Below are 18,411 nucleotides of genomic sequence, written 5' to 3'. Positions count from 1 at the left end.
GGGTCAGTGTGGGTCAGTCAGTCAGACCTGGCAGGAGCTCTGGTCGTCAGAGAAAGTAAACGCCTCGTCGTCTCTGGAGCCGTAACAGACGCTGATCCTGTGGAGCTCACCTGCAACAAGAGAACAAACCAGTATGAAGGTTAACTTGTGTTTTTATTATCAAGGTGTTTTTTTATACACTGAATTTATGCATCTGAATTTTTTGCATCCGTTTTTCACCACCATATTGAAAAAAATTCAGTGTATTTTTTTTTCGCTGTTGAAAAAAAGCTGCGAAAAACAGCTGATGAGCCAATCAGATCGTGAGCTCCCAGAGCGCAGCCAAGGAGGAAACTGGCTGCGTCCAAACGTCAAACTAGAGTTAAAAGTACTCACTTAAAGCCAGAATAAAACTGTAAAACTAAATGCATTCATTGTGGAAGCGTAGGATCTGATCACTGGTGCTGGACCAGGCTGAAAGGAGCAGCGTTTTTATAGAAACTTATGAATATGCATGTTAACTTAGCGCTCACTCATTTCTATGGGTTAGCCTAGCCTAGCGGCGTCCATTGGTTTACATGAATCAGTTAGCATTGGACATTGAGCTGTTGTTTCTCCTAAAACATTCAACAAAATTAAATGATCCCAAGCTCAACTGTATATGTGAGAACAATGCATTCATTCATTCACTCTGAACACACAACGTTATAACGGGGTCAACATCGGACCTTCCAAACGCCGGAGGCGGCCGGTGTTCCCCGACTGCGGGTCTCGCTCATAGACATGTTATTGCTGCTCGTCTTCATGCGCCCGACAGTCCTGCTGTAGCTCTCTTCACTAACACAGCGCCGGCCCGGTACGCACGGATAATGGAGCAACAAGCGGCTTTCACTCATAACTAAGCCTTGTAGATCTCGCATTGTAATATGTGTGAACGTGTTGCAGTTCAGACAAGAAAAGTAAAAGTAACTCCACCAAACTCACCCACGCTTTTCTTTTTGGAAACATATCTCCCTCCGTTTATCCTCGCAACCCGCTTGATTGGTTGGTTGTTGTGACTGTGCTCGTGCCATAGCCGCTCCTAACTCTCACCAGGTGTTTTCTGATGGCTGCACTCCAGCCTTATGCACATTAAATTAGGCTCTTTTTACGAACGGGGCAACGCATTGCGTCCTCACACCTCTCCCAGTGCCGCAGCATGTGCTTCGGCATCAGACGCTCCGAGAGGCACCACTGCGGCCACTGAGACAAAGACGTTGAACTGTATTTGCGCCGCTGTTTTTTGACATAACAACGATCCATGTATTAAATGAGAACCCTGAGGAAGAGCAGCAAAGGAAAAGAGATCGGGGCTCATGGCACAATTACGCGGCACCGCGGGTGGACCTGTGAACACCCACTTTTGTCCTTAGCCCCCCCCACGGTTCTGATCATTCAGTGTTCACTGCCTCAGGACAGAGACATCTGTGCGGTCTGCACCTCTGTCTGCAGGACGTGCACATCTGGCTGTCCCGGGCCGGTGCTGTGTTAGTGAAGAGAGCTACAGCAGGACTGTCGGGCGCATGAAGACGAGCAGCAATAACATGTTTATGAGCGAGACCTGCAGTCGGGGAACACCGGCCGCCTCCGGCGTTTGGAAGGTCCGATGTTGACCCCGTTATAACGTTGTGTGTTCAGAGTGAATGAATGAATGCATTGTTCTCACATACACAGTTGAGCTTGGGTATTATTTAATTGTGTTGAATGTTTTAGGAGAAACAACAGCTCAATGTCCGATGCTAACAGGTTCATGTAAACCAATGGACGCCGCTAGGCTAGGCTAACCCATTGAAATGAGTGAGCGTTAAGCTAACACACATATTCGTAAGTTTCTATTAAAACGCTGCTCCTTTCAGCCTGGTCCAGCACCAGTGATCAGATCCCAGGCTTCCACAATGAATGCATTTAGTTTTACAGTTTTATTCTGGGTTTAAGTGAGTACTTTTAACTCTAGTTTGACGTTTGGACGCAGCCAGTTTCCTCCTTGGCTGCGCTCTGGGAGCTCACCATCTGATTGGCCCATCAGCTGTTTTTCGCAGCTTTTTTTCAACAGCGAAAAAAAATACGCCAAATTTTTTTCAATATGGTGGTGAAAAACGGATGCAAAAAATTCAGATGCATAAATTCAGTGTATAAAAAACACCTTGATAATAAAAACACAAATTAACCTTCATAAACCCGGACTAAAGAAGGTCTAAAGCAGGTCTAAGCCCTGTAGTATAAAGTGTTTTCCTCACTGCTGTACGTCTGGTCGTGGGCGTTTCCCTCCTCATTAGGCCCCTCCCCCACCTCCCCCTGCTCCCGCTCGGGGGAGGGACAGGGCGACAGGGGGCGGCAGTGATCCGACGACGGCTCCTCGGGTTGGGGGGGCGCGGGGCTGGCGGACTCCCCCTGGAAGCCGGGGTTCGGCTCCAGCACCGGGCTCTGCAGGCCGGGGAAACAGATGACGGCCAGGTACCAGTGCGCCCTGAGGAGAGACACGGCGTTAGCCTCAGGAAGGGGCGGAGCTACAACTCAGGAGAGGTCACGAGAGGTCACACACGGCTGCACAGAACAGGAAACTGACTCTCGGCTAAAGAGAGGAAATTATTCAAAAGTTAGAATAACGTTACAGACGCCTGAGGAGACTGCTCTTACAGCCGGGGGGGCCTGAGGGCGGGGCCTGAGGGAGTGGCCTGAGGGATTTACAGACTCCTCCTACTCAAAACTGACCGAGGATGTGCTGCGTCCGAAACGATCAGATCAGTAAGAGCTCTTACGCCAAACCGGATGTGCGTCAGCGTCCGCCATGACAAGATGCTTCCGAATTGGTCTGTCAGTTAGGAAGTAGTTAGGAAAAGGAGCCTTGATGCTAACTATCATAGCCACTTTAGCAAAGGGACCTCTGGTGCTAACTATCATAGCCACTTTAGCAAAGGGACCTCTGGTGCTAACTATCATAGCCACTTTAGCAAAGGGACCTCTGGTGCTAACTATCATAGCCACTTTAGCATAGGGACCTCTGGTGCTAACTATCATAGCCACTTTAGCAAAGGGACCTCTGATGCTAACTATCATAGCCACTTTAGCATAGGGACCTCTGGTGCTAACTATCATAGCCACTTTAGCATAGGGACCTCTGGTGCTAACTATCATAGCCACTTTAGCATAGTGACCTCTGGTGCTAACTATCATAGCCACTTTAGCAAAGGGACCTCTGATGCTAACTATCATAGCCACTTTAGCATAGGGACCTCTGGTGCTAACTATCATAGCCACTTTAGCAAAGGGACCTCTGGTGCTAACTATCATAGCCACTTTAGCATAGTGACCTCTGATGCTAACTATCATAGCCACTTTAGCATAGTGACCTCTGATGCTAACTATCATAGCCACTTTAGCATAGGGACCTCTGGTGCTAACTATCATAGCCACTTTAGCATAGTGACCTCTGATGCTAACTATCATAGCCACTTTAGCATAGGGACCTCTGATGCTAACTATCATGGCCACTTTAGCATAGGGACCTCTGGTGCTAACTATCATAGCCACTTTAGCATAGGGACCTCTGATGCTAACTATCATAGCCAATTTAGCATAGGGACCTCTGATGCTAACTATCATAGCCCCTTTAGCATAGGGACCTCTGATGCTAACTATCATGGCCAATTTAGCATAGGGACCTCTGATGCTAACTATCATAGCCCCTTTAGCATAGGGACCTCTGGTGCTAAAGTAAAGTATTCCTAAAGTATTCAGATGTTGTACTTTTGTGACCCTCAGGAAACACTCACGACTCGTTGATGGGGACGAAGATGAAGTCCTTCTGGAACAGATCCACGTGTCGCGTCCACGTCTTCACTCGGTTATGCTTCTTCTTCTGGATCCTGAGGAGACAAAGAGGGGTTCCTCAGGGTCAAAGGTCAAAGACGGAGGGTTCCTCAGGGTCAAAGGTCAAAGACGGAGGGTTCCTCAGGGTCAAAGGTCACAGTAACTCACGGCAGGTTGGACGGGTCGGCGCCGCAGCGTCGCTCTCTCTGGTTCAGGCGTTTGTAGAAGAAGGAGCTGAAGACGTGGATTCTCTGAGCGTCGTCCTTTTTTAAACGCTCCAGGACTAAATATCTGACAGGACAGAAAACAAAGGTTTAACCCCTTAACCCCCACCTGAACCGAGTGTGTTTCCTTCAGTTTGGCTTTACCCCAATCCAAAAGCCTCTGGAGAAAAGGTGAGAAAATAGCAACAAAACTGAGACGAAAACAATGATGGAAATGTGACAAAAAAGTGACGAAAATTTATGAAAAAGTGGCAAAAATTTCACAAGAAATTGACCAAAAAATTGACCAAAAAAATGACAAAAATTTGATAAAAAAAATGACGAAAAAATTACAAAAATGTAACAAAAATGTGATAAAAAATGGACGTAAAAATGACAAAAAAAAGTTACAAAAATGAGTTGAATACCCAACAAAAAATGATGGAAAAAAAATCTGAAAAAGATGGCGTCTTATGGAGTAGCCTGTTGTACATGTTTTGGCCTCTCACTTTAAATAGAAGTCTATGATGACGTCGTTGAGGAACTCCCCGTCGTTCAGACAGTGCAGGTCCTCGGTGGTGACCGCGATGCCCCCGGTGGCCGGAGGTGGAGGGTACACCATGAGCCTGTGGCAGAAACAAACCGTTATGAGCGTGAGGGCGGGGCCTGGGGAGGAGGGCGGGGCCTGTGTGAGGTCGTACTTGAGGGCGGGGCCGGTGAAGGTGGTCTGGATCTCGCTCGTCTCGTCGTCGCTGTCGAAGGCCTGGGGTTTCTGTCTCGTGGACATTCGCGTTCGAACATTTGGCGCCGCGGCGGCTTTGGGCGGAGTCTTCCCGCTTTTACCCTGGAACCACAGAGTCAGGAGGTTTGAGACACTTCTCCACCACTTAAACAAACTTCATGGAAAACATCAGAAATAAACACCAGGAGGAGGTTTGTTTAGGATATTACCATTAAAGAGCCTTTTTGTCACTTTTTTATGGCACTTTTGCCACTTTTTTGCTGAATTTGTGTCATTTTTTTGCTGGATTTGTGTCATTTTTTTGCTGGATTTTTGTCATTTTTTTTGCTGGATTATTGTCACTTTTTTGCTGTTTTTTTTTTTTGTATTTTTTGTCATTTTTTGTTGGATTTTTGTCATTTTTTGTTGGATTTTTGTCTTTTTTTTGCTGGATTTTTGTAATTTTTGTTGCTGGATTTTTGTCTTTTTTTGCTGGATTTTTGTCTTTTTTTTGCTGGATTTTTGTAATTTTTTGCTGGATTTTTGTCATCTTTTGTTGGATTTTTGTCTTTTTTTTTGCTGGATTTTTGTAATTTTTTGCTGGATTTTTGTAATTTTTAGCTGGATTTTTGTCTTTTTTTTGCTGGATTTTTTTTTTTTTTGTTGCTGGATTTTTGTCTTTTTTTGCTGGACTTTTGCCATTTTTTTGCTGGATTTTTGTCTTTTTTTGCTGGATTTTTGTCTTTTTTTGCTGGATTTTTTGCTGGATTTTTCTAATTTTTTTGCTGGATTTTTCTTATTTTTGTCAATTTACATCCTCATTTTCTTCTCGTTTTTTGTCGCTATTTTGAAGAAGCTTTTAGATTTGGAGAATTTGGAGAACAGGAGAAAACATGTTCAGGTGGGAGTTAAGAGGTTAAAGAGCCTCACCTTGTCGTCCTGTCGCTCCGTGGCCTTGTTGTAATTCACCAGGAGGAGGTTTGTTTAGGATATTACCTTTAAAGAGCCTTTTTGTTACTTTTTTGTTGGATTATTGTCACTTTTTTGTCCGATTTTTTACTGCTTGTCACTTTTTTTTGCTGGATTTTTGTCATTTTTTTGCTGGATTTTTGTCATTTTTTTGGCTGGATTTTTGTCATTTTTTTGCTGGATTTTTGCCATTTTTGGCTGAATTTTTTTTGCTGGATTTTTGTCATTTTTTTGCTGGATTTTTGTCATTTTTTTGCTGAATTTTTGTCATTTTTTTGCTGGATTTTTGTCATTTTTTTGCTGGATTTTTGTCATTTTTTTGCTGGATTTTTGTCATTTTTTTGCTGGATTTTTGTCTTTTTTTTTTTGCTGGATTTTTGTCTTTTTTTGCTGGATTTTTGTCATTTTTTGCTGGATTTTTCTTATTTTTGTCAATTTACATCCTCATTTTTTTCTCGTTTTTTGTCGCTATTTTGAAGAAGCTTTGGAGAATTTGGAGAACAGGAGAAAACATGTTCAGGTGGGAGTTAAGAGGTTAAAGAGCCTCACCTTGTCGTCCTGTCGCTCCGTGGCCTTGTTGTAGTTCACCAGGAGGAGGTTTGTTTAGGATATTACCTTTAAAGAGCCTCACCTTGTCGTCCTTCCGCTCCGTGGCCTTGTTGTAGTTCACCAGGAGGAGGTTTGTTTAGGATATTACCTTTAAAGAGCCTCACCTTGTTGTCCTGTCGCTCTGTGGCCTTGTTGTAGTTCACCAGGAGGAGGTTTGTTTAGGATATTACCTTTAAAGAGCCTCACCTTGTCGTCCTGTCGCTCCGTGGCCTTGTTGTAGTTCACCAGGAGGAGGTTTGTTTAGGATATTACCTTTAAAGAGCCTCACCTTGTCGTCCTTCCTCTCCGTGGCCTTGTTGTAGTTCACCAGGAGGAGGTTTGTTCAGGATATTACCTTTAAAGAGCCTCACCTTGTCGTCCTTCCGCTCCGTGGCCTTGTTGTAGTTCACCAGGAGGAGGTTTGTTTAGGATATTACCTTTAAAGAGCCTCACCTTGTCGTCCTTCCGCTCCGTGGCCTTGTTGTAGTTCACCAGGAGGAGGTTTGTTTAGGATATTACCTTTAAAGAGCCTCACCTTGTCGTCCTTCCGCTCCGTGGCCTTGTTGTAGTTCACCAGGAGGAGGTTTGTTTAGGATATTACCTTTAAAGAGCCTCACCTTGTCGTCCTTCCTCTCCGTGGCCTTGTTGTAGTTCACCAGGAGGAGGTTTGTTCAGGATATTACCTTTAAAGAGCCTCACCTTGTCGTCCTTCCTCTCCGTGGCCTTGTTGTAGTTCACCAGGAGGAGGTGTGTTTAGGATATTACCTTTAAAGAGCCTCACCTTGTCGTCCTTCCGCTCCGTGGCCTTGTTGTAGTTCACCAGGAGGAGGTTTGTTTAGGATATTGCCTTTAAAGAGCCTCACCTTGTCGTCCTGTCGCTCCGTGGCCTTGTTGTAGTTCACCAGGAGGAGGTTTGTTTAGGATATTACCTTTAAAGAGCCTCACCTTGTCGTCCTGTCGCTCCGTGGCCTTGTTGTAGTTCACCAGGAGGAGGTTTGTTCAGGATATTACCTTTAAAGAGCCTCACCTTGTCGTCCTTCCGCTCCGTGGCCTTGTTGTAGTTCACCAGGAGGAGGTTTGTTCAGGATATTACCTTTAAAGAGCCTCACCTTGTCGTCCTTTCGCTCCGTGGCCTTGTTGTAGTTCACCAGGAGGAGGTTTGTTTAGGATATTACCTTTAAAGAGCCTTACCTTGTCGTCCTTCCTCTCTGTGGCCTTGTTGTAGTTCACCAGGCGCAGGTTGGCCTCGTCGAAGGAGATCTTGGCGGGGAAGTCGCTGACGTTGTTGTTCTGTCCGATCTCCGCCAGGATGTCCTCCAGGATGACCTGCTGCTCCATGGGGAGGCCGTTCTCGAAGATCAGCACGATGTAGCGCTCGTCTGGGTCTGCAAAAATAAAGTCTGTCTGAATATCCTGGTTAGAGACACGAGAGTCTCCTGAATATCCTGGTGTCATAAACCAGGTGTGGTTTAGGGGCTGGTGTCATAAACCAGGAGTGGTTGAGGTGCTGGTGTCATAAACCAGGTGTGGTTTAGGTGCTGGTGTCATAAACCAGGTGTGGTTTAGGTGCTGGGATAATAAACCAGGTGTGGTTTAGGTGTTGGTGTCATAAACCAGGTGTGGTTTAGGTGCTGGGATAATAAACCAGGTGTGGTTTAGGTGTTGGTGTCATAAACCAGGTGTGGTTGAGGTGCTGGTGTCATAAACCAGGTGTGGTTTAGGGGCTGGTGTCATAAACCAGGTGTGGTTTAGGTGCTGGGATAATAAACCAGGTGTGGTTTAGGTGCTGGTATCATAAACCAGGTGTGGTTTAGGTGCTGGGATAATAAACCAGGTGTGGTTTAGGTGCTGGTGTCATAAACCAGGTGTGGTTTAGGTGCTGGTATCATAAACCAGGTGTGGTTTAGGTGCTGGTATCATAAACCAGGTGTGGTTTAAGTGCTGGTATCATAAACCAGGTGTGGTTTAGGTGCTGGGATCATAAACCAGGTGTGGTTGAAGTGCTGGGATCATAAACCAGGTGTGGTTGAAGTGCTGGGATCATAAACCAGGTGTGGTTGAAGTGCTGGGATAATAAACCAGGTGTGGTTTAGGTGCTGGGATCATAAACCAGGTGTGGTTGAGGTGCTGGTGTCATAAACCAGGTGTGGTTGAAGTGCTGGGATAATAAACCAGGTGTGGTTTAGGTGCTGGTGTCATAAACCAGGTGTGGTTTAGGTGCTGGTGTCATAAACCAGGTGTGGTTGAGGTGCTAGTATCATAAACCAGGTGTGGTTTAGGTGCTGGTGTCATAAACCAGGTGTGGTTTAGGTGCTGGTGTCATAAACCAGGTGTGGTTGAGGTGCTAGTATCATAAACCAGGTGTGGTTGAGGTGCTGGTGTCATAAACCAGGTGTGGTTTAGGGGCTGGTGTCATAAACCAGGTGTGGTTTAGGTGCTGGTGTCATAAACCAGGTGTGGTTGAGGTGTTGGTATCATAAACCAGGTGTGGGTGCTGGTCTGGAGCTCACGTTGGCTGGAGCAGTCGAGCCAGTCCCCCCCGGGCTCGCGGCTCATGCGGAGCTGGGCTCTGATCCGGTCGCACTCGGGCTCCGTGCTCTGGAAGAAAAGCACCGGCAGCTTCCGGACGCTGCACCACTCACAGCCCACCAGCTCCGAGGCCCGGAACACCACGGTCTCCGGCTGCCCCCCCACACCTGAGGACCAGAGGAGGACACAACACCTGAAGCCCTGAAGACGCTGGAGGCACTTCCTGGATCAATGTCCAGCTCAAAGCAACAAACGTCAGAATAAACATCTGGCCTCACCTTCCGTCTCCAGCTGGATGTGCTCGGTGGTGAACTGTGGAGAGCAGAGTTTGGAGATTAGATACAGATGTGGGATGTTTCGGTGTGAATACAGATGTGGGATGTTTCGGTACCGATCCGATACAGTCTTTTAGTATTATTGTATAGTTAGACAATACATATCATAATATATTACAGCCTATGGATATTACAGTAGTTTTACCTGTTTTCTATAAACATGAAAGAGGTTTAGGCTTTAGTTTGAATTTTAAATGATAAAGTTTTCAGAAGCAGGTGTTAGCGACAGGCTAACGATATAAATGTATCTCCTCCTGTGTGATGTGGATGTGTTTCTGTTATGATCGATCATACAGTTTCTGTGATTTTATTTTGGCAGCCTCTGAATTCTGTTTTAACCTCTTAACTCCCGCCTGAACCGAGAGGATCTTTTTCCTCACGTCATCAGATTTTTTTCCCAGCATTTTTTTGTTGGGTATTCAGCTAATTTTTGTAACTTTATGTGTCATTTTTTGTCACATTTGTCGTCACATTTTTGTCACATTTTTGTCATTTTTTCGCAATTTTTTAATCAAATTTTGGTTATTTTTTTGTTTAATTTTGGTCATTTTTTGTCAATTTTTTTGTCATTTTTTTTCATATTTTTGTTATTTTTTCGTCAATTTTTTGTCCATTTCTTGTGACATTTTTGACACTTTTTCATCAATTTTTCGTCACTTTTTGGTCAATGTTTTGTCACTTTTTTGTCACATTTCCATCATTGTTTTCGTCTCAGTTTTGTTGCTATTTTCACAGCTTTTTTCCAGAAGCTTTTAGATTGGGGTAAAGCCAAACTGGAGAAAATGTGCTCGGTTCAGGTGGGAGTTAAGGGGTTAAATGTGTCTTAAACCCATGAGGCCTGAGCTCCTACTGATGTGCAAGACACAATAATAAGAATAAATCAAATCAAATAAATCAAATCAGTATCCGAGCTTAGCGACAGCATGAAGGCCGTGAGTCTGTGGTCCTGGATCTGCAGCGGCTCCAGACTGCAGTTCAATAAACCTCACAGCGCTGCGGTGAACCTGCAGGCTGGAGCCGCTGCAGATCCAGGACCGCAGATTCACGGCCTTCTTATATCGGACCCGTCCAGTCATCAATCCGATCCAATCCGATACTCTAAAGCCGATGCTGAATATCGGATCGGTCCATCCCTAGTGTGAATGCAGATGTGAGCGACTGACCACCACAGGCTTCCGCACGACCCTCCTCAGGGACCCGATCCTCATGCTGCGACACTCCAGGATGATGCTGGAGCACTTGGACGGCAGTTTGGGCTTCTTCAGGCGCGGCTCCACAGGGCTGTTCCCAAACTGAGGCAGAAGAAGAACATCTCCATGTAGGTCTGATCTTTCACATGAGGCTGGGACCTTGTGGATTTGGGTAAAGCTGAACCGGTTAAGGCGGGGGCTCAGAGGTTAAAGGTTACCTGGTCCTTCATCCTGGCTCTGCGTGGGATGCTGATCTTCAGTTCCACGTCCTCCAGGAAGTCTCCGTTGGCTTCGTCCAGTTCCGCCGCGCTCTTCACCGCCGCCTCCACTTTACCACCAGAGGGCGCCGGCGAGGAGTGGGCGGAGTCAGCGGGGCGCGGGGAAACGCTGTCCAACCGCGAGCTGCCGGTGCTGGCGTTCTCCGCCTCCTCGTCCTCATCGCTGGACAGGACGACTGAGGAGACACAGGTTTCAGTTCAGAGTCACAGGTTTCAGTTCAGAGTCACAGGTTTCAGTTCAGAGTCAGGTTTCAGTTCAGAGTCAGGTTTCAGTTCAGAGTCAGGTTTCAGTTCAGAGTCAGGTTTCAGTTCAGAGTCAGGTTTCAGTTCAGAGTCAGGTTTCAGGTCAGAGTCACAGGTTTCAGTTCAGAGTCAGGTTTCAGTTCAGAGTCACAGGTTTCAGTTCAGAGTCAGGTTTCAGTTCAGAGTCACAGGTTTCAGTTCAGAGTCAGGGTTTCAGTTCAGAGTCAGGGTTTCAGTTCAGAGTCACAGGTTTCAGTTCAGAGTCAGGTTTCAGTTCAGAGTCAGGTTTCAGTTCAGAGTCAGGTTTCAGTTCAGAGTCACAGGTTTCAGTTCAGAGTCATGTTTCAGTTCAGAGTCACAGGTTTCAGTTCAGAGTCAGGTTTCAGTTCAGAGTCACAGGTTTCAGTTCAGAGTCAGGTTTCAGTTCAGAGTCAGGTTTCAGTTCAGAGTCAGGGTTTCAGTTCAGAGTCAAGGTTTCAGTTCAGAGTCAGGTTTCAGTTCAGAGTCAGGTTTCAGTTCAGAGTCAGGTTTCAGTTCAGAGTCAGGTTTCAGTTACAGAGTCAGGGTTTCAGTTCAGAGTCACAGGTTTCAGTTCAGAGTCAGGTTTCAGTTCAGAGTCACAGGTTTCAGTTCAGAGTCACAGGTTTCAGTTCAGAGTCACAGGTTTCAGTTCAGAGTCACAGGTTTCAGTTCAGAGTCAGGTTTCAGTTCAGAGTCACAGGTTTCAGTTCAGAGTCACAGGTTTCAGTTCAGAGTCAGGTTTCAGTTCAGAGTCAGGGTTTCAGTTCAGAGTCACAGGTTTAAGTTCAGAGTCACAGGTTTAAGTTCAGAGTCAGGGTTTCAGTTACAGAGTCACAGGTTTCAGTTCAGAGTCACAGGTTTCAGTTCAGAGTCACAGGTTTCAGTTCAGAGTCACAGGTTTCAGTTCAGAGTCACAGGTTTCAGTTCAGAGTCAGGGTTTAAGTTCAGAGTCAGGTTTAAGTTCAGAGTCACAGGTTTCAGTTCAGAGTCAGGGTTTAAGTTCAGAGTCAGGGTTTCAGTTACAGAGTCACAGGTTTCAGTTCAGAGTCACAGGTTTCAGTTCAGAGTCACAGGTTTCAGTTCAGAGTCAGGGTTTCAGTTCAGAGTGAGGGTTTCAGTTCAGAGTCAGGGTTTAAGTTCAGAGTCACAGGTTTCAGTTCAGAGTCACAGGTTTCAGTTCAGAGTCAGGGTTTCAGTTCAGAGTCAGGTTTCAGTTCAGAGTCAGGGTTTCAGTTCAGAGTCAGGGTTTAAGTTCAGAGTCACAGGTTTCAGTTCAGAGTCACAGGTTTCAGTTCAGAGTCACAGGTTTCAGTTCAGAGTCACAGGTTTCAGTTCAGAGTCACAGGTTTCAGTTCAGAGTCACAGGTTTCAGTTCAGAGTCAGGGTTTCAGTTCAGAGTCAGGGTTTCAGTTCAGAGTCAGGTTTCAGTTCAGAGTCACAGGTTTCAGTTCAGAGTCAGGGTTTCAGTTCAGAGTCAGGGTTTCAGTTCAGAGTCAGGGTTTCAGTTCAGAGTCACAGGTTTCAGTTCAGAGTCACAGGTTTAAGTTCAGAGTCAGGGTTTCAGTTCAGAGTCAGGGTTTCAGTTCAGAGTCTGATGTAAGCACAGGTTTAAACTCACTGGGGTCGTTGAGTTCCCGTGCGGCGCCGCTCCTGTTGTTCGTCCTCGTGACTCGCGGCGGCAGCGTGGGCGGGGCTCTGGGCGGGGCTCTGTAAAGGCCGGGCTGCAGACCCTGCAGCGGCGCGGCGTGCGGCATCAGGCGGATCGGCGGCTGCGGCGAGGGGGCGGAGCCACAGTTGTTGCATTTCTGCGTGGGTTCTTTGGGTCGTTTACAGTGGAGGCAGAGGAGCGGGAACGGAGACGGCCACGAGAGCTGGAGACAGGGGGAGAGTCAGAGTCTGGGACGTCATCCGCAGACCCCTGAGTGTTACGTACTGACCTCTGGGGGTGAGGGGAAGGTATAACAGTCCTGCAGAGATTTCCGTCGCTGAGGAATGCGCCGCTTTAGGTTCAAACTGTCGTCTGAAGATGAAAAACAGTGAGGTTCTGTGGTAATTTCGTCGACTACAATATTTAGTCTTAATTTTAGTCAAAGTGATATTTTTGTGACTAAAATTGGACTAAAACTAAATTAAAAGTTTTTCATGAGACTAAAACTGTGACTAAAATGTCCAGATATTTGAGTCGACTAAAATAAGACTAAATAAAATGAAAGGGAGAGACTAAAATCATCTACTACTACTACTACTACTACTAAACTACAAATGACAGTCTGAAAGAGCCTCATATCATGTAAACTCTCTGCTATAGGAGCCGCTCTGAGCTTTATCATGTGGAGCAGCTCCATGAAGCAGAGGAACAAGATTAACCCCTTAACTCCCACCTGAACCAAGCACTTTTTCTCCAGCTTTACCCCAATCTAAAAGCTTCTGGAAAAAAGGTGTGAAAATAGCAACAAAACTGAGACGAAAACAAGGATGAAAATGTGAAAAAAGAAGAAGAAACTTGCGAAAAATTGACAAAAATAGGATAAAAAAGTGAGAAAAATTTGACGAAAAATTGTGAAAAAATTGACAAAAAAGTGATAAGAATTTGACAAAAAAATACAAATAATTTGACGAAAAAGTGACAAAAAAGTCACGAAAATTTGACAAAAATGAGACGACTGCCCAACAAAAAAAGTGATGAAAAAAATCTGATAATGTGAGGAAAAAGATCAATTTAGCTTTGTAGATCTTAGCTTTCAAATGAGGCGCTACACTGGCCTACAGGATTTGGGTAAAGCTGAACTAGAGAAAATGCTCTCGGTTCAGGCGGGAGTTAAGAGGTTAAATATGATCATAATGAATGTTATAAATGCAAAGTCGACTAAATTGACATGCAAGTTTGGTCGACTAAAACTAGCCTAAAATTGAAAAGATTTTTTCGACTAAATCTCGACTAAGACTAAAATTAAATTAAAATATGTTGTCAACATTAACACTGGTGAGGTTCTGCTGAAAACATGGTGAAGCAGACGGGGGCGTTACCTGCAGCCTCCGGACAGGTGAGCACGATGCTGTCGGTCTCCGGGGGGCGCTGTGTCGGCGGGAAATCCCTGAAGCACAAAACGCATGACTAAAAACGACTACACTGGACACTCCCTACCGCAGCCCTGCAGGGGGCGCTGCTCACCGTACGAGCTGCCGGCGCGTGGGGGTCGGCAGCTGGGCGTGTTGGAAGGTGCGGCCCTGGATCATGATGCCCTGAGACGGAGTCGGGCTGATGATGAACACGTTGGTTCTGTTGGGCATCGGGGAGTCTCTGAGGAGAAGTTCAAACATCCAAACTCACTCTCAACACGTGTGAAGCCTCCAGTTCTTCACGGGGACCGGATTAACCTCTTAACTCCGGCCTGAACCGAGAGGATCGTTTTCCTCACATCAGATTTTCTTTCCATTTTTTTGTTGGGTATTCAACTCATTTTTGTAACTTTTTTGTCATTTCCTGTCACATTTTTTTCATTTCTTCGTCAATATTTTATCAAATGTTTGTCATTTGTTGTCACATTTTTGTGATTTTTTTGTCAAATATTTGTCATTTTTTCATTTTTTTATCCACTTTGTCATTTTTTTGTCATATTTGTGCAACATTGTTTGTCACATTTTTGTATTTTTTTGTCACATTTTTTTGTCATTTCTTCGTCATTTTTTAATCAAATTTTTGTCATTTTTTCCTCATATTTTTGTAATTTTTTGTCACATTTTGTCATATTTTTTGGTCATTTCTTCAATTTTTGGTCAATTTCTTGTGACATTTTTGCCATTTTTTGTCACATTTTTTCGTCAATTTTTTATCAAATCTTTGTAATTTTTGTCATATTTGTGTAATTTTTTTGTCAGTTTGTCACATTTTTTTCATTTCTTCGTAAATTTTTTATCAATTTTTTGTCATTTTTTGTCATATTTGTATCAAATTTTTGTCATTTTTTTGTCACATTTTGTGACATTTTTGCCACTTTTTCATCAATTTTTCGTCACTTTTTTGTCAGTGTTTTCTCAATTCTTTGTCACATTTCCATCATTGTTTTCGTCTCAGTTTGGTTGCCATTTTCACAGCTTTTTTCCAGAAGCTTTTGGATTGGGGTAAAGCCAAACTGGAGAAAATGTGCTCGGTTCAGGTGGGAGTTAAGAGGTTAAAGGAACACTTCATAACTTTAGGGTTTCTGGGTCACTTTCACAGTATTGCTAGATTAATATCCTGGAAGTTCATGAAACTGATGGACGAGAGTTACGGGGACGGAGAAGAAAAGAGGACTGAGACTTTGACTTTAAAGTTCCATGATCTTGTTTAGATCAGGTTTAGTACATTCTTCCCAAACATAAATAACTGGCTGATCGTCTAAACCCCTAAAACATGCGTGTGAACAGAGATGACAGGAGTGCTTTGCTCACACGTGCTTCTTCGGGACCAGGCGGTGAACGGGCCGGCTGCTGTGAGCTCGGTGCTCGTAGGTTCTGTGGGGGTCGAAGTGTCTCGCTGGAGGAGACTGCGAACAGAGGGAGAGGGTTTGGCTCACAGTCCTTTCAGACTAACTGTGGAGCTTCAGTGGTGGAAACGCAGCGGTACCTTGTTCTCCTCGGGGGAGGTGGCGTTCTGCCGGGCGCTGTCCTCCATACTCACAGCACTGAAAAACACCGGTGCTCACGTTATTACACAGAAACAGATTTACTGCCACACCATCGGAGCTGCTCACGCCCGTCGTTCAGGCCTTGTCCACACGGAGCAGAGTCTCACAAATCCACCAAACCCAGACGTCTGTCCCTAAAAACAAGCCTGGATTAAACTGGAATGACTTCAGAGTTCGTTCCATCCGTGTTCACAGGCTCCAAACGCTGCCATGTAGGGCTGCTCGATTATAGAAAAAATAATAATCACGATTATTTGAGTAATAATTGAAATCACGATTATTCAAACGATTATTTGTGGCCTTAAAAAAAAATCTTTATTTTATTTATTCATTTTTATTATCATTTAAAAAACAACAACTATGGACTACATTTTCTTTGGACAATAAAAACTTTTTTTTTTTTTTTAATATGCTCATGTTTCTAAACTAATCATATAGGGACACCTGCCCCCTGCTGGCCAGCCCTCACACCTGTCCAACAGGGCCGCGCGGCCTGATGACATCATCACACAGCGCTAATGTTTTTATGTCAAACCAAAGCATGAGCCTCTAGCACGTGAAATGCGAAGGGAACAGAAACATCTCAGCAGCCTGAAGTAATAAGAGTTTGTTTGAGCTCTGTTGAGATCTGCTCCTGAAGAAGAGTTTTAGACTTTTCTACTAAACCAAACCAGTGTCTGAGTAAAGGATGTGGAGGCTTCTAAAACAGCGGTTCTCCTTTCAGCACAAGGTGAGCTCTGAACAGTGGCGTTATCTCAAGAGTTAGGTATAAAAAATACAGTTCTGTCACGCTGCGCTGGTGTTTCAGCCGATCAGACGCGTCACACAAACCGCGCAGGACAGACTTTTAGCGCTTTGGATGGACGAGCGGGAGGGCATCCTTAATAATCGTTTGTTCTCGATTATGCTATTTTTGTGATCGTCTAGTGTAAGAATCGAAATCGTAGTCGAATTTCGATTAATTGCACAGCCCTACAGCCATGTATCAGCTGTTCAACAAACTCATTCTATTCAAAGCGCCGAGACAAACACACGTGGTCCCTGATGCTCCTGTGGTCCCTCCCCTGATGCTCCTGTGGTCCCTCCCCTGATGCTCCTGTGGTCCCTCCCCTGATGCTCCTGTGGTCCCTCCCCTGATGCTCCTGTGGTCCCTCCCCTGATGCTCCTGTGGTCCCTCCCCTGATGCTCCTGTGGTCCCTCCCCTGATGCTCCTGTGGTCACTCCCCTGATGCTCCTGTGGTCCCTCCCCTGATGCTCCTGTGGTCCCTCCCCTGATGCTCCTCTGGTCCCTCCCCTGATGCTCCTGTGGTCACTCCCCTGATGCTCCTGTGGTCCCTCCCCTGATGCTCCTGTGGTCCCTCCCCTGATGCTCCTGTGGTCCCTCCCCTGATGCTCCTCTGGTCCCTCCCCTGATGCTCCTCTGGTCCCTCCCCTGATGCTCCTGTGGTCACTCCCCTGATGCTCCTGTGGTCCCTCCCCTGATGCTCCTGTGGTCCCTCCCCTGATGCTCCTGTGGTCCCTCCCCTGATGCTCCTGTGGTCCCTCCCCTGATGCTCCTGTGGTCACTCCCCTGATGCTCCTGTGGTCACTCCCCTGATGCTCCTGTGGTCCCTCCCCTGATGCTCCTGTGGTCCCTCCCCTGATGCTCCTGTGGTCCCTCCCCTGATGCTCCTGTGGTCCCTCCCTGATGCTCCTGTGGTCCCTCCCCTGATGCTCCTGTGGTCCCTCCCCTGATGCTCCTGTGGTCCCTCCCCTGATGCTCCTGTGGTCCCTCCCCTGATGCTCCTGTGGTCCCTCCCCTGATGCTCCTGTGGTCCCTCCCTGATGCTCCTGTGGTCCCTCCCCTGATGCTCCTGTGGTCCCTCCCCTGATGCTCCTGTGGTCCCTCCCCTGATGCTCCTCTGGTCCCTCCCCTGATGCTCCTGTGGTCACTCCCCTGATGCTCCTGTGGTCACTCCCCTGATGCTCCTGTGGTCCCTCCCCTGATGCTCCTGTGGTCCCTCCCCTGATGCTCCTGTGGTCCCTCCCCTGATGCTCCTGTGGTCCCTCCCTGATGCTCCTGTGGTCCCTCCCCTGATGCTCCTGTGGTCCCTCCCCTGATGCTCCTGTGGTCCCTCCCCTGATGCTCCTGTGGTCCCTCCCCTGATGCTCCTGTGGTCCCTCCCCTGATGCTCCTGTGGTCCCTCCTCTCTCGTGGTTAAATACTAATGGGCTCACGGAGAGGAGAGTTCTACTGCAGCAGGAACGAGGGGCAGAGGAGACAAACTGATATAAAGTTGATCTGTTTTGCCTCGTCCCCAACGTCCTCATGCAGCGCCTGTTCTCCGCACAAAAAGAGGAATGGAAGTGAGAGTTTGAGGGTCTGAGGTCGACGCCTTCAGACCCTCTCAGGTCGCTCTCAGACTCCTGTTCAGACCGGCCCAAACTGCAGGACTCAGACTCAGAGCTAAATCGCCCTCAGGAAAACTCTGGTGATACGCTCTGAGATCTGCTGAGTCACACGGCGGCCTGTGCTCACATCAGAACTGTGCACTTTACAGTCGTCCATCCAACACCTGGTCCTTGAAGACGCCAACACTTCTGCTGGAGGACACAGAGATGAGGTGGAGCTCTGGAGGAACCTCTGAGGCGAATGTTACGGTCCTCACGGCTGCGGTCAGAGTGATCACTAACAAAGACTGTCTGCTCAGCGATCACCGGTCTCTCACAGTAGTTCAAGTTTTCAAGTTTTCAAGTTTTTTTTTTTTTATTCAGCCATGGTGTTATTACAGACACAATAATAACAACAACAACAACAGCAAAAGCTAAATATTCAATGCTGAATAGGAGCATGAGGAAG

General features: G+C 46.3%; 1 protein-coding gene across 1 annotated transcript in view; it reads right to left on the bottom strand.

The window, feature by feature from the left end:
- Window positions 1–15,569, bottom strand: part of senp6a (SUMO specific peptidase 6a) — a 165,678-nt gene extending 150,109 nt beyond the window's left edge. Inside the window, exons 1-17 of the mRNA XM_079571696.1 lie at window positions 15,512–15,569; window positions 15,337–15,431; window positions 14,078–14,206; window positions 13,933–14,000; window positions 12,843–12,925; window positions 12,524–12,776; window positions 10,582–10,817; window positions 10,337–10,465; window positions 9,117–9,150; window positions 8,820–9,005; window positions 7,501–7,694; window positions 4,733–4,875; window positions 4,541–4,657; window positions 3,997–4,119; window positions 3,792–3,884; window positions 2,256–2,485; window positions 28–110 (exon numbers count right to left, since the gene is read on the bottom strand). Of these exons, the coding sequence (XP_079427822.1) occupies window positions 28–110; window positions 2,256–2,485; window positions 3,792–3,884; window positions 3,997–4,119; window positions 4,541–4,657; window positions 4,733–4,875; window positions 7,501–7,694; window positions 8,820–9,005; window positions 9,117–9,150; window positions 10,337–10,465; window positions 10,582–10,817; window positions 12,524–12,776; window positions 12,843–12,925; window positions 13,933–14,000; window positions 14,078–14,206; window positions 15,337–15,431; window positions 15,512–15,559 (2,244 nt within the window). The 5' untranslated portion in view covers window positions 15,560–15,569. The remainder of the gene's footprint in view (window positions 1–27; window positions 111–2,255; window positions 2,486–3,791; window positions 3,885–3,996; window positions 4,120–4,540; window positions 4,658–4,732; window positions 4,876–7,500; window positions 7,695–8,819; window positions 9,006–9,116; window positions 9,151–10,336; window positions 10,466–10,581; window positions 10,818–12,523; window positions 12,777–12,842; window positions 12,926–13,932; window positions 14,001–14,077; window positions 14,207–15,336; window positions 15,432–15,511) is intronic.
- Between the last annotated feature and the right edge of the window lie 2,842 nt (window positions 15,570–18,411).

This window comes from Gobius niger, assembly GCF_951799975.1.
Source record: "Gobius niger genome assembly, chromosome: 15".
NCBI classification, from domain to species: domain Eukaryota; kingdom Metazoa; phylum Chordata; class Actinopteri; order Gobiiformes; family Gobiidae; genus Gobius; species Gobius niger.
This window is presented reverse-complemented; position numbering and strand designations above follow the sequence as displayed.